Here is a 15,960-nt window from a genome sequence, read left to right on the forward strand (position 1 = left end):
GTGTGCATTCAGTGAAAATAGCACCAAAAGAAAATTATATTAAGGGAAATTGCTTTGCACATAATAGTATACGTATTAGGAGCGAATTCATACAAAAATGTGTTTATTAGCAGAAATTCACAATAAAACACTGGTGAATTTTCATGAGGACTTAAACAGAAAAATCAAATTGATGTGGAAATGTGAAGAACTTAAGATTGGGAAAATGAGAAACAGAGTGAGGATATCTCTAATAATTACCCAAGGTGCTGGAAATCTTGGAATGAGCGCCAGCAGCAGCTGTGGTTTGGTCCAGGGTTTTTCCCAGTTCTCACTACTACCAGGGCAAAACTGGGCACATGGCAGCAAGTATAGGATTCTCAGGAATTAGTGGTTGAGGAATTTGCAAGGAAGAAAGAATGGACCATAACAGCACTTTACGCATTCCACCCAATTTCCCCCAGCCATTCCCCACTCCCAACTCCTGATGACATGCATGTTCTAAGGCAAAATTGGATAGGGGTTGCAAAGCAGAAATGATAGACAGGGGAAGGGTTAAGCACTCCAGCCCACTAATTCTTCCCTGAAAATACGTCTCCCCTAGGTGCCTTGAACACTGGTAGCAATCATGATGGTGGAGATCCAATATACACCACCGGTGCCCTGAGTATTTGCAATCCAGTTTGCCTGATTTCTTTATCAGCGACAAAGAATGAGGCTAGTGGGTCACCTAATATGCATGACCATTTACGGTGGTTGTTTGCACAAGGAAATAGATATGCCCTCGTCTGCTGATTTGTTTTTTGTTTGTTTTGCAATATCAGATTGGATGGTAGATCATTGACTGGCCCCAAATGCTGGTCTGTAACCTTCTCTTAAGTCCTAATAGTGACACTATATTATTCCCCAGGGTTAGCATATTAATCAGTCTTTTTCCCCCTTTGAGCATCGTATAATAAAATGCTTTCTAAGATTTGATGCACAGAATTAAAGTGATGGTTGACCTGGTGTATTTTTAGACCTTCTATAATTTCCCCTCTCCTTAGGCCCATAAATAATGTGCTGTGCTGTATTGTCAGGGTTGTGCATACAATAATTATGTTTCACCTTTATTTGCTGTTTCTAGATGCAACAGCTGAATTCACTAGTGCAGTAGTTTTCAAGGGTTGTCGCTGGGAATCCATTGCTAACTTGGAAGTTTATTAGGAGCTTCTCAAGGAGAAGTTCAGAAATGGTGGGTAGGTTTTCCTGAAATACAGGTTGAATAATGTCCACCATAACTGGTCTTCTTCACCAAAGCACCATCATACTGAGCTTTGAGTGTATTCTAGGTCAGGTACCTTCTTTCAAATCCGAATTATATTGTTATCCAGGCATACCATATTAATTTTCTTCCTAACACAGAATTCACTTGTCAGTCACAGCTCAGACTTCACTCCATAGCCAAAAACACAGATAGGTGGGAACAGTCATTGGTTGGTCACAAAATCCACATAGCTAATACTTCCCCAACCTGTTTTGCCTGTGAGTGTACAATGGAGGTCAGCGACAAAATGGAAAGGCAAAAGGAGGGGAGCATTCCTGTTCCAAGACATTTTGTTCTGTTCTGCTGAACCTTGAATTGTTCTGCCAATCCTGGGCAATGTTGTTTAAACAATCCTGTTGCTATGGCAGATTGAAGAGCATAGGAGTCAAGCAGCTATTCCTTGTCCTCCGTTGTACTAGGCACAATCACACGAAATTGCAGGAGCCTGGAAATTACCATCTGCGTGCATTTCACTGTTTGTAAGTTTGGCCAGCATTAATAATACTTCTATCTCCAGGGCCTAAGTGCACAGTCACATCAAGATTGATAATTTTTTCAACCTAATTACCACCAGGAGATTAATTTCTCACAACACTTGATTGAAAACTCTGGAATCTAATAATTTAAAGTTTGATAACTAGGCTTAACTAAACCAGTGATCTATTTGCTTGTGATTTCTTACAACAGCAATGAATTATTTGCACATCGTTTATGTATCATTGATAGTCACCGTTATAAAACATAGGGCCATATCTCCAAAATGAAGCATCCCAGTTGAAGTGCTAACATTTCAGGGCTATATCCAGGCAAAGAGTCTGGCTCTTCAAGTGTGACCTTCACACAGCACTCCTTACTGCCGGGGTGGATTCTAACTCCCTTCAGCCTGAGCTGTCATGTCTCCTGGTCAGGGGATGGTAAATGACGTAATCTAGTAACAGCTGGAGGGTTATAGATTAGCCACCCCTGCTTTACTGTATTGGGGTGCTTTACATAAAGTATATAATTAAGAATGGTTATTCCAGTTCATAGCGTGTGGTGAGCCCTGCTGAGAGCTATATGGGAAAATATATCATGCCAAACAAAAATTTGGAGCAAGTGGTATGGAAGTAAAAGGCAGCTCCTGCAAGCTTCCACTGTGATTAGAAGCTTTAGGGCCCTTGGCTCTACAGAACTTGTGACGAACCAAGCTCCAGATATCTATGATGACCCATCAAGAGCTCTTGTTTTTTGCAATTTGCTGCGGACCAGAAAAAAATGCAGCTGTCATGTAGCTCACCAACATGGTTGGTGCATGCAGCTTCCTGAATCACAAGTTCTGTAGGCCTGCTTTATGCCTTAGCTTAAATGGTGAGGTGGATGGCTGAGTCCCTAATGACTAGCTCTCAAGCGACTACGCAAACGCAGATCATCTTGAAATTTGCACACAGAGAAGGGGGGCGTGAAAGAGTGCACATGGTTGATGGCAAGTGGTGGGTGGGTGGGTGGGTGGGTGGGTAGGCAGGATAAATAGATGGAACAAAATCACAGGGAACAGAATGCAAAAGTGAAAAGAATTGTGCATTACCTAACATACAAGAAGCTGAGCAGAATGATATGGGAAAGTAGAAAGAATGGGCTTAGCCGTGCTGGTCTCAATCAGCAGAACTTCTTATGTTCCACTTCTAGACACATAAAGAATAATCCTGTGGAATGAGAAAGATTTGCTGTTTTTATTTTGCTCCCCCAGCAAGGAGTTCAGGAGAGCACCTCACCACCACCAAACAACTTATCCACACAACATTGTGAGGTATCTTAGCCTGAGGGGAAAGTTGAGAACCGCTGCCAGCCATTGTAGAAGAACATTGAGCTAGATGAGCAAAAACTACTTCTTTTGCCCGGGGGTCTCATGTAATATTTTTCTCCTAAGCTTAATGTGGGTACCAGGCAAGGGACCACTGTGGATTCATAGTACCCCCATGCCTGCAGCCCTGTTGCTTGTGGCAAAGGAGACAACACTGAGCAGCAACATGGGATGAGAGGATCCAGTAAGAATTTTGAGCAGGAGCAGTCTATCTGAATGCTGGAACTTAGAACTGCAACTGCAGTGCCCTTCTAAGACCCACAGGCCTTTTAAACTCACACCAGGGCTGGTTATTGTGGGGCGGGGAGAAGACTGTCACAGTTGGAGCCTGCCCCAGTGTTGAAATGACTGCATGCCACCACCTCAATGTGTGAAGCACTTATCAGACTGAAACAACCTGGAACTACAGGGGCAGCATCAACAAGATGACTCAGCCAACAAGATCAGTCAGCCTTGTATACGTCATAATATAGAGAACAGATGGCTGAGAGACACAGATACCATTTACCTAGAAACATTAAATGTGCCTGTGCATCAGTGGCTGACTCACAAGGTCCTCGTGTTTTTTATTCTTCAGAGCACAGAGCAAGCATTAATTCATGGTGATTTTAAAGAGGAGAGATAACTTGAATAAATCTAGTTGTAGACCTATACTATTTATGGGCCACCAGCATGAAAGGTTGCAATTCTGGGGTGGAAAAGAAGATGGTTCCCCCTTCACTGCACTTGGGAATGTTCAAGAGCCAGAGACAAGGCGGGGATGAGAGGAAAATCAACACCATCGTTTAATGGTCAGTCTTTCTGCAAACTGGAACAACAACAACATAAATGACAAGGGTCATTTAATCCAACAACATGCTTGCTTGCCTGTGTAAAATAGTAACAGAAAACGTTTGTGCGCGCGCACACACACATAATGATGTTCTAGAACTGCACTCATATCCATGGGAACAATCTGAGCCAAAAGGCTTCACTCAGGAAAAGGTAAAAGAAAGGAAAGGTAAAGGACCTCTGGATGGTTAAGTCCAGTCAAAGGCAACTGTGGGGTGTGGTGCTCTTCTTGCTTTTCAGGCTGAGGAAGCCGGCGTTTGTCCGCAGACAGCTTTCTGGGCAGAAATTGTGATTCAAACTGCACCTCTATCAATGAAGCATGCCACAAATCATTCACATAGTCTATCTGCAGTTTTCTTCTAGTCAATGGCAGACCAGCAGGCTTCAAGGTTCATTTTGTCATAGAATCCTGCCCACGGCTGTTCCTAGGTGAGCTTGAACCATCAACCTTCTGGTTAACAGGTAGACACAATGACCCATTGCGCCACTACACACTAGGGTTGATTTGCTGCTGCTACCAATAGTAAAGTGGGGCAGGGCAGGGATGTTATATCTTCTTAGTGGGTCCTAACAGTAGTGATGGATGTTAACAGTAGAGATGGATGTCTTCCCATCACAATACTTTAAAAGGACATTCCTAATAAGTTACATTTAAGTCTGTGATGACAATTTTGCAAAATTGTCACAGGCTTCCATTAGTTTATTTGCTCTGCCTTCTCTGCTAATGCTCCAGATGGCTCAATCCACTGGATTGGAAAGTAATCATAAGAAATGAAGAATTGCAAACTCAAACAAAACCTTTTAATGAGATTTGGTGTGCCCACCCCAACCCGTACAATTTTCATTTGGTTTCTCTGAAAGCACAGGTGACCCTTGATCTTGACTGGTTTCTGGCTTTGAAGTAAACTATAAAAGGGGCAATGCTAATTTATGTCCACTCTTTAAAAATGAAATTGGGAGAGCCAAATCATCTCTGAATGCTAGTGTTATTTAAAGGAAGGCTTTTCATTTAATGAAAGCAGTATTCAGCTATTACTAATCACAGGCCAGAAAGTCTTCCCACCAGGGATACACTGAGATTGTCGGGTGAAATCTAAACTAATCTTCTAAAAAATAATAACTGTGTCCTATCACAGAATCATGGAGCTGCAGAAATGGAATGGACCACTAGGGTCATTTAATTCAAGCCCTTGCAATGTAAGAGTTTTTTGCCCAATGTGGGGCTTGAGCCCACAACCCTCAGATTAAGAGCTCTACCAACTGAGCTATATTGCTGCCTCTGTCATCACTGCTAGTTATATAGTACCAACTTTGTTGTTTAGTCATTTAGTCATGTCCGACTCTTCGTGACCCCATGGACCATAGCACGCCAGGCACTCCTGTCTTCCACTACCTCCCACAGTTTGGTCAAACTCATGTTCGTAGCTTCGAGAACACTGTCCAACCATCTCATCCTCTGTCGTCCCCTTCTCCTAGTGCCCTCCATCTTTCCCAACATCAGGGTCTTTTCCAGGGAGTCTTCTCTTCTCATGAGGTGGCCAAAGTATTGGAGCCTCAGCTTCACGATCTGTCCTTCCAGATCCAACTAGGGTTGCCAAAAAGTAAAGCACCCGCAAAGTTTAGAAAGGCCCCAAAATTGTTCAGCTGTTTTTCGGACCAAACACAAATAGTTGAGCTTTTGGGAAAACCTAACCCCAAAATAGTGATTTTAAGCTTTTTGATTGCACCCTTAGGTTGTTATGACAACAATTTATATACTGTATTACTTTGTTTGCGTGTTCAAAGCACTTCATGTACATTAGCTCAGCAATCTTAGGGAGATACAAAAAAAAGTACCTTTCTGCAACACAAGCAAGCGAAACAAAATTCATTGTGAGATCTAAGAGTTCCAACTTGGGGGCCCAAACTGAAGAGAACAAAAGCAGTGACTGTTATAAAGGGGGGGAGGCAAACATTTTGTGGCAAACTTTAACCAGGCCAATCAAAGCTTTGGGAGAATATTCCTCAATGGCCCTTGAATAAATATCACAGATCTGCATGAATGGATGTTGTTTGCCTTTACAAGATATAAATTACACAGCACTTGGGGGGGAAATCATGCAACATATGTTTCCCATAAGCACAAGTGTAAACAGCATTCTAACATGTCACTATGGATTTACTGACATCTCTCTTTACCAGAAAGTGGTGCGTGACAGATGAAGCTTAGAATTCTAGTGGATAAGAAGCCAAAGACTAAGCCAGGAGCCTGTTACCATCTACTGAATTATATTTGTATGACAGACCACTGGAGATCTGAAATGCCACCACATTTCTTACAACAGGTATTCCAGGTACTAAGAGTTCACAACAGCTCATGCCAAAACTTTTTAATGTTTCTGCTGCAAAAGACTAATGCAATGACCCCTCTGGAACTTGCTCCCAAATCTCAGTGTTACGTGATGTTATTGCCCTACCAAGAAACTTGCAAATGAAATGCCCAACAGCTGAATTAAACCTACTATGCTCCTTCACAACCTTCAACTAATATAGGTAAAGGTAAAGGACCCCTGGATGGTTAAGTCCAGTCAAAGGCGACTATGGGGTTGCAGCGCTCATCTCTCTTTCAGGCTGAGGGAGCCAGCATTTGTCCACAGACAGGCTTCCGAGTCATATAGCCTACATGACTAAACTGCTTCTGGTGCAACGGAACACTGTGACAGAAGCCAGAGCACATGGAAATGCTGTTTACCTTCCCACCGCGTGGTACCTATTTATCTATTTGCATTGGTATGCTTTCGAACTGCTAGGTTGGCAGGAGCTGGGGCAGAGGAACGGGAGCTCACCCTGTCGCGGGGATTCGAACCGCCAACCTTCTGATCGGCAAGCCCAAGAGGCTCAGTGGTTTAGACCACAGCACCACCCATGTCCCTAATTGTTGACAATTGTTTGATGGTTTCTCTGTTATTGCTTCAGCTGTGACCACAAGCAGGGGAGTGGGATCATCCAATAAGCAACTTGCTATAGCACCATATCACATGCAGTTCCTCCTCAGCTTGCGGGGGTGCATCAGGAGGGGGAGCCAGGGAAGGCCCAGTGAATGCCTGAATCTCTCTATTCAGCCCTTCAATTAGCAAAAACAGTTTTCACAGTATAATTTCCAGAAGCGATATCCAAGGCTGTGTAGGCACAGGAGGAATGAATCTGCATTAAAGGGAAATGTGACTTCATTACAGATCAATTAATCCATATTGAGTATGTCTGAATCATTTAATTCAAATTTACAATCTCTAGTCTTCATAACCCTCAGCTGACAAATGCCCCCATTAATGTCATTAACCCCTGTCTCATCTGTAAGAAGATCCAGGAAATTTCTCTCAACAAAAGACTGGGTTAAATCAAATCAGAGTGCATAATTTAATTTAACAAAATGGGATCATAAACACAAAGGTTTAATTAATCCAGATTGCTTTGGAGGACCAGCCACATCACAAGAACTCCTCACTCGCCTCCCCCTGCTTTGGTGATTTGTCTTTGCGTTGTGGTGAATTGTGAAACCTCATTTAAATAATATATATATATAACCCATCAGAAAAAATATATATAAGCTATTGGATTGGGTAAGGGCGAGGACCCTAGCTTGGTGGTAGACCATCTGCTTTGAAAGCAAATCCCTGGTTCAATCCCCATAAGATCCCTGCCTGATATCCTATATTGCATGCCACCCTAATCTCTGCGTGGTGCAAGATTCCAGGGGTTCCAGGTGCTTACCCAGGGACTAGGTTTCCCTTTGAAAATGAGGCACAGTGGAGACTGCAGTGTCTTTATGATATATGGTTTATTTACATGTATATACAACCTGAACCTATGATGGAGGGGCTCACAAGAAGGTCTTACTTCTCCCACAGCCACAGCCTTGGATTTGAGCGGAAATCAAATATTGTGTGCTTTCATGCGCTCTCTCTCTCTCTCTCTCTCTCTCTGCCTTTTCCCACCTACAACCTCCCCCTTAGGTCACATCACAGGAAACTCTACTCCGAACTCTGGCAGGAGAAGGGGTCCCATTCATTTGCTTTTGGCACAGAGCCCCCTCTCCTTAGCTTTCTTAATGGGACATCACTTTTCCTTTGTTTTTTTAATGGCTCATCACACAAGGCTAGCCTGTTATATTTTAACACTTGCTGAATCCAGGGGTTCCATGTCTGGCACCCAGTTTAACACTCCAGATCTTGATTAATTTCTAACACTTGCTGGACCCAGGAATTAGAGGTGTCTGGCACCCCCGAACACCTGGAAAGCCACTGCTGGTCAAGGTACAGAATAACTCATTGCACTAGAGCAGGGGTCTTGTGGGGGGCCGGACTATATTTTGAAAAAAAAATGAACAAATTCCTATGCCCCACAAATAACCCAGAGATGCATTTTAAATAAAAGGACACATTCTACTCGTGTAGAAACACCAGGCAGGCCCCACAAATAACCCAGAGATGCATTTTAAATAAAAGGACACATTCTACTCATGTAAAAACATGCTGATTCCCGGACTGTCCGTGGGCCGGATTTAGAAGGTGATTGGGCCGCATCTGGCCCCCGGGCCTTAGTTTGGGAACCCCTGCACTAGAGAGACCAATGGTCTGCCTTTGTGTCAGGCAGCTTGCTATGCTAATTTGGATCTAGGCTTGGTCATGATTAGAGCAGATCCACCATAATCAATGGGATGTAAAGTATCACTAAGGTCCCAATGGCACTAAATATTTAAAGCAGTATCATACCACTTTAAACAGCCATGGCTTCCCACAAAGATCTTGGAAACTGTAGTTTAAGGGTGCTGAGAGTTGTTTGAAGACCCCAAGAGAACTGCAATTACCAGAGTTTCCTGGGAAAGGGGATTGATAATTGTTAAACCACTCTGCACCCTCAAAAAAACCACATTTTCTAGAATTCTGTGCCATGGCTATTTAAAGTGCTGTGATTCTTCTTTCGATGTATACTGCAGATGGGGCACAAGTCTGGATCCAACCCATGGTGTCTAAAATGCATTTAAAGAGCTTTGGGATATTTTTTAAGCAATGCTCTACATTATTTAACAATATCAAGCATAGAAAGCTATTATACATCATTTCTTTGATTAATATATCAGATTTCCTTCACTTATCATTAGTTCAAGCCATTCTGTCTGCAATCACAGCTCTGAAAATGAAACCTGGACTGCATAAATCAAGTGCCTCCTCTTATTATTGATATTCTAATCAGCACCAGACAAGAAGACACCTAAACTTGTCAGTGTGATTATCTCTGTTGATTGTTTCATGTGATTAAGGTATTAAATGGCCGCTTTCCTGTCAGCAGCTCTTGAGAATTAAGGAATGCCAGTTCCATGGACATGTTTGCTTCTCGGCCTGGGTGCTAACTTTTCAATGGATATAAAGGGAAAGATCCAAAGATGAGACTGTGGCCAGCCTGCCATTTTAACATTAACTAGTCTCTCTAATGGGTAAGTGAAGAAGTCACCTCCTCAGTTTACTGATTAAGTCTGTCTAGCAGGAAAATCCCTTTGTAATTTCCACGCATTATAATCACCTTCCAATAAATTGACAAACTGAAATGAAACATTTTGAGATAAGTGAAGCAGCTTCTACCCTAGGTAAAGGTAAAGGGACCCCTGACCATTGGGTCCAGTCACAGACGACTCTGGGATTGCAGCGCTCATCTTTACTGGCCATGTGGCCAGCATGACTAAGCTGCTTCTGGCAAACCAGAGCAGTGCACAGAAATGTCGTTTACCTTCCCGCCAGAGTGGTACCTATTTATCTACTTGCACTTTGACATGCTTTCGAACTGCTAGGTTGGCAGGAGCAAGGACCGAACAACGGGATCTCACCCCGTCGTGGAGATTTGAACTGCCAACCTTCTGATCGGCAAGCCCTAGGCTCAGTGGTTTAACACAGAGCTTTAACCCTAGGTAGGTCATGAAAAATGTGGAGGTGATCCATTTCCCCTCATATTTGCTACCAACAAAATCCCAGGATCCCTGTAATTCTCCAGATGTTGACAACAATGCCCATAACAATAATAATTTGTTATTTATACCCTGCCCATCTGGCTGGGTTTCCCCAACCACTTTTGGCAGTTCCCAACAGAATATTAAAAAAACAATAAAACATCAAACATTGACTATGATGACCAACTGACCATGCTGCTTGGAGCTAATGGGAGTTAAAAGTCCAACAACATCTGGAGAGCCCAGATTTTCCATCCCTGATCTTACTATTTTGAGCTTGCTGTGGTATAACTATCCTACCATGAAAAAAAACTACAAAAATCCTGTAAGAAATTAAGCAAACAAAGTAGACATTTGCTTAGACATTTAGATTAACCACCTGGGCAATGAGTAGGATTGAAATTTAGGTCACTAAAACAAAGATGCAAAGTGCATTTTATCAGGAGATTCTGAATTGGTTCCAAAGTACTTAGAACTGAAGCTGGGTAGATTTGGAAATTCAACTCTAGGGTACCATTAACATTAAATGAAAACATTATTTCCATCTTAGTTTCACTTTGAATAATTAGGGTTTAGTTATTAATGTGTTCAGAAGAGAAGCTGTAGGCAGGATTTTTGTCAGGAATGCTAATTTAATTATCAACCATTAAGAATTTGCACAGGGATATCTGTACAACAGGAGAATTATGTTTCAAGGGCATATAAACACTTTTATCAATTTTATCAATAGATATAGGATTGGAGGACTTGTCCCCAGAGGGAATCCCATAATTGGATCTAACAGCAGGCAGTTGAGGTGGGGCTTAATCTTCAAAGGATTTTTTTTTCCTTCCGCCAAATATCTGGGAGAAAATAAACATTAGTTTATTCTATCTGATTTTGCAAGTCATTTTCTTGTCAAAGCCTTAGCTCTTCCAGACACCTTGGCATCAAGGAGCAACAATTTTTATTAACTTCTGCAGCAAATGCTTTGAGTTAAAGAGACAAAAGCAACCAAATAACATGAATCAATTTCACTTCTCCTTCACCTCTCAACAGTTGTTCACACCCGCACATAAAAACTCATCACTTCACCTTCACTTCTTTGCATCCCCAAGCCTCTCTTGTCCTCCCTACTTCTCTTTGTTTAAAGCACATTACACATGAAATGTACAAATCTTTTGCTCCTGTATTCCCAAAGATCCTGCTTCAGATGCTCAGATGTTAAGATAATACACTACCACATCATGCAATGTATGTGGAGCTCAATTGGGGCATCTGCTATATTGGGGGGGGGGGCTCTTGGCACAGTTTCAGTTACGCCCCCAACTTCCCCAATGAGGGAAGGGAAGGGTGGATGGGAGCTGAGTTTGACTCAAGTTCAAAAGCAGCAGTATTCTTCACTGCTGAAGAATATCCAGCAGCCCAGCAAGGAAAGCTTCTTTTTTTCCCCAGCTGATCCTTTCTTCCTCCTTTCTTCCTCCAACTCTTTCTCTTTCTGCTTTGTCTCCTTATTTTTCCTGCTGGGGATCCACAACCTCCTTGGGCCTTATCTCCCAGTTTGTCAGCTGCAGAGACTCCATTAATGTCCTTAATCTGCCCACCCACATCTGGAACTTTTAGCTCTACAGTACATCAACAATATTTGCCTGTCCCCTGGAACTCCTGAATGGTGGCAATGCCATCTTCCTATCATCCTCTTGATTAATTTTATTTAATTGAATACACATAACAGCGCTCACAACTCAACAGATGGTTCCAGAGTCATGGAGCTAATGACTTCGTTGCTTGCTTTGTGTTTTTAACTAGGTGTTTGAGCTATCATCGTCCACATATACCTGTTACAGCCAATGCATTTCCAACAGCACATAAGGTACATTTTAAACCTTACCAGAGAAGACACTGGGAATCTTGGAAAGGAAACTTTTGACTGTACGAATGAGAATCCCATTTTTCTCATCTTGCATACGAGCTATGACATCTTCCATCTGTGCAAAAGAGAAAGAAAGAAAACAAACAAATTGCATCACTGCAATTATCGTGCGAAGAGACGTAACTGATTTTCTCACACACAAAAACAAGAACCAGCACCTGAAGATTATATTTGTTTCTAATGAGATATCCAATAGGTGGAGTTTATGAAAAGTTCAGTAGGATGAAATGGTGAAAAACTATAAAACAAAACAAGAAACCTCTCCCACAGCTTCTACAAGTTACAAGTAGGTAGTCGTGTTGGTCTGATGCAATAATAATAAAAAATTAAATCCTTCCAGTAGCACCTTAGAGACCAACTAAGTTTGTCATACGTAGGTATGAGCTTTCATGTGCATGCACACTTCTTCTCATACCTAGGACAAACTTAGTTGGTCTCTAAGGTGCTACTGGAAGGATTTTTTATTTATTTTTTTGAGCTTCTACAAGAAGTCACCCAGGGCCTTGCAGGTTCAGAGGAACAAAGGTAACACTAGCAATCTCAAGACACTGTCTAGTGACCATCCACTATGACTGGCTCCAGGACTGCTAGTGTTTTGCAGTTCCCCACTTTTAAGATTAGTAGAGTTTTCAGAGCAGCTTGTTATCAGCATGAAGATCCACTGTGTTCACATGCAAAGTCTGGCTAACTGTCCCACCTTTGTGTGTATTACAACATATCAATGGTTAGAAAAAACCAGGAAACAGAATCCCACATCAATAGTGAACCAACAAAATCTCTCCCCACCATTCTCTGTTCAAGGTCACACCAAATATCACCTTCACTATAAGTCACATGGCTAGGAGAGCACGTACCATATCTCCCTATTAATGCTGTATAATAGGCTTTTCTTGGCATTGAATTGATCTTATTTTACAAAAAGGAGGCTGCAATCCTATACATGCTTAGCTGGGGAATATGTCCCATTGAATTGAGTACCTTTTGGCTCACAGCTCTATTTCCATCATGTGCAATCCCAGTTTCTGTGTTGTCTTCTTTACATTTAGCAAACATGCATTAATTTCCTCTGCAAAACATTAGGGCCTCCTGCCTGTATCCCAAATCTCTTCTCCACCACTCACTGCCTAGAACAATGGAACATGTGTAATAGCTTAATTGGGGCAATCCAATGAAATCTTCTTCTAGTTTTGATCAAGTAGTCTAATCTGGGGAGTGGCAGCTGTTCTCTGGCATAAATTTCCTCCCTTGCTGATATGCCGCTGTTTGCTTCCTAAACTCCACTGTAAAGGATAAGCTCCTTTTGCTTTGCCTTGGCATTTAGCCTCTTGTGGTTCATTTATCTCCTTATCTGTTTAAACCAGACCAGCTCTGACAATGCAGCAGAGCATTTCAGTCTGAACCTTTCTTTTCAGAAGGCTACAAATCCTTCATGTGTGCAAGGCGCAAAATAGCTGCTGAGATTCAGAAAAGGGGGGGGGGCACAAATAAGCAACTTGCTGTTTGCACCACAGAGCTGCAACAGAAATTAGCAAACATAGACATACAGATGAAGGACACCTATGTTTCCAGCAAATGTCAGAAAATCTGGATTTGATGTTTACTGGATGTTAAAATGTTGGATTAGGACTGGTTTTCAATATTGTGATATATCACCAGTTAAACATCATGGCATACCAAAATATCACCATGTCTGAAATCAGAATCTGAATAGGGTAATGTCCTGGCAACCACTACTACTCAGGGGTCTAAAACTGATACAATTTTACTTATCTTTGAATTGTTACAACTGTTATTTTATAGTACAGAGCAATGGGGCAGCAGAAATCATAAGAGAAGTGATGACTGGTGTCAGGGATTATTGCGACTACTCCTGAGTAACGACCTTCCACATACTTGTCTTTCAAAAGTCTTTATTAGTGCACATTATTTACAGTGTAGTCAGCTGTCGGTTTCATGTCTTCTCATTCCGTATCAGAATCCGGCACTGTCCCTTTACACGATTTGGACCAGCATAAAAGCCTCGGGACAGCGAATCTCCTCCCCTTTCCCCTCCTCCTCAATTCCGGAGTCAGGGGGAAGGGTCTACGTTTAGCCTGCGTCCTCTCCTCTCTTTCCCTCTCCCTCTCTTCCTGCCTGTGGATCAGGGGCTCCTGGATGTTGCCAGAGGTCTGGCACTCCCTTTCCGTCTCCTGACTTTTATCTTCCGTCCCTTCACTTTCATGACTGCTTGGAGATGGGCTGCTTCTGATGAGAGGGGGCTGTTCTCTATAAGCCCTTCCCCTTACAACTGGCTTCATAGTTTTTCCCATTTCGTTTTTTTTTTTTTACATAGCGCGCGCGAACACACACACACACACACACACACACACACACACACTGTGATTTATGATATATCGCCATGTTAAATATTATGAAACTGTTATCACAATGTGGATTTAAAACCAATTTTGGACGATGTATCAATACATTGTCCAGCCCTTGGAGAGACTCAGATTCAAATCCCCACTCAGCCATGAAGCTCCCTGGGTAACCTTGAGACAGCTACCAAATCTCAATTTAACCTACCTCACAGGGTCATTGTGAGAATAAAACAGGGATATCACTAACTTGACCTCCTTGGAAGGAAAGCTAGGCTACGCATTTTTTAAAAATCCATTATTTCAAGAGGTCAGTGAGAAATAAAATATGGTAGATTACCAGGTACTGTTCTTTTCCCTTGAATCTCTCTGTGTGTGTTTGACCTATTTATGCTTAACATTTGTTTACAATATTTATGCACTATTTTTCCCTACAAAAGTTCACATTGGCAGGTTGGAATTATATGTGCCCTTGGAGTTGTTTGTTTTGAAGTGTTTACATTTGCATCTCATGTAACTATTGGTATTGTTTGAACAATCCTAGAATACTTTTTAAAAAATGTGATTCATGCACACAAACGAAACAATACATGTACTTATCCTCCATCTGTTAAAGGCGGGAGGGGGCAGGGGTATCCAGTGGCCCTCCACATGTTGCTGGAATACAATCTCATAATCCTTGATAATTGGCCATGCTGACTGGCGTTGATAGGAATTAAAGTCATTTTTTGACATAGGTCAGCTATCCCTACATTAAACTCTTTCAACATAAGAATACAGTGGTACCTCAGTTTACAAACACAATTGGTTCCGGAAGTCTGTACTTAAACTGAAGCGTACTTAACCTGAAGCGAACTTTCCCATTGAAAGTAATGGAAAGTGGATTAATCCGTTCTAGATGGGTCCGCGGAGTACTTAAACTGAAAATACTCAAACCGAGGCGTACTTAAACCAAGGTATGACTGTATAAATATTCTTGGAGAGTGCCTACCTGTGGACATGAGTGTGAGTGTATTAAGTGTGTTACATATGGCACTCTCAGAGGGATATATGGTGGGATAACCATGTTTATATACACTTATTCTTGAGAATAATGTACATAGGAGGGAAATCTGTTTGTTAAAAGCACCCGTGCATAGTGGTTTGAAAAGCACAATGCTATATAGCCAGTGATTAACAAAGCAACACTTCAGCAGCCACAGAAGAGGTTGATATAATCAAAGATATGATGACAGAAGATATCAAGCAGTAATCAGTTTGTCATTTATCACCCTAGGAACGTTCTGTTAGTTAGGACAACATTTGAAAAATCAAAATATAACTGAGATGCATAATGCAATATGAAATTGCATTTCTTCTTTTCTTATTTCAAATTAACTTAGATATTTAGTGACTGAGGTGTTAAGACTTGGGCTGGATCTAGACCAGGAATCCCCAAACTTTGGCCCTCCAGATGTTTTGGACTACAATTCCCATCATCCCTTACCACTGGTCCTGTTAGCTAGGGATCATGGGAGTTGTAGGCCAAAACATCTGGAGGGCCACAGTTTGGGGATGCCTGGTCTAGATCCAGCCCAAGTCTTAACACCTCAGTCACTAAATATCTAAGTTAATTTGAAATAAGAAAAGAAGAAATGCAATTTCATATTGCATTATGCATCTCAGTTATCTTTTGATTTTTCAAATAAGCGTTTCAGTTAAATGCATTGTAAATTTAAACAAGGAAAACAGGTGGTGGTGGTGGGAAACGGGACA

At 41.8% G+C, this 15,960-nt stretch overlaps 1 protein-coding gene across 13 annotated transcripts in view; it reads right to left on the minus strand.

Annotated features, from left to right (window-relative positions):
* RGS7 (regulator of G protein signaling 7) overlaps window positions 1-15,960 on the minus strand; it is a 136,980-nt gene that overhangs the window by 57,122 nt on the left and 63,898 nt on the right. For all 13 annotated transcript variants that reach the window (XM_088666471.1, XM_035108371.3, XM_035108367.3 and 10 more), the window contains one exon: window positions 11,807-11,903. In XM_088666471.1, the coding sequence (XP_088522597.1) occupies window positions 11,807-11,903 (97 nt within the window). The remainder of the gene's footprint in view (window positions 1-11,806; window positions 11,904-15,960) is intronic.

The sequence above is a fragment of the Zootoca vivipara genome, chromosome 3 (assembly GCF_965207765.1).
Source record: "Zootoca vivipara chromosome 3, rZooViv2.hap1.1, whole genome shotgun sequence".
NCBI lineage: Eukaryota > Metazoa > Chordata > Lepidosauria > Squamata > Lacertidae > Zootoca > Zootoca vivipara.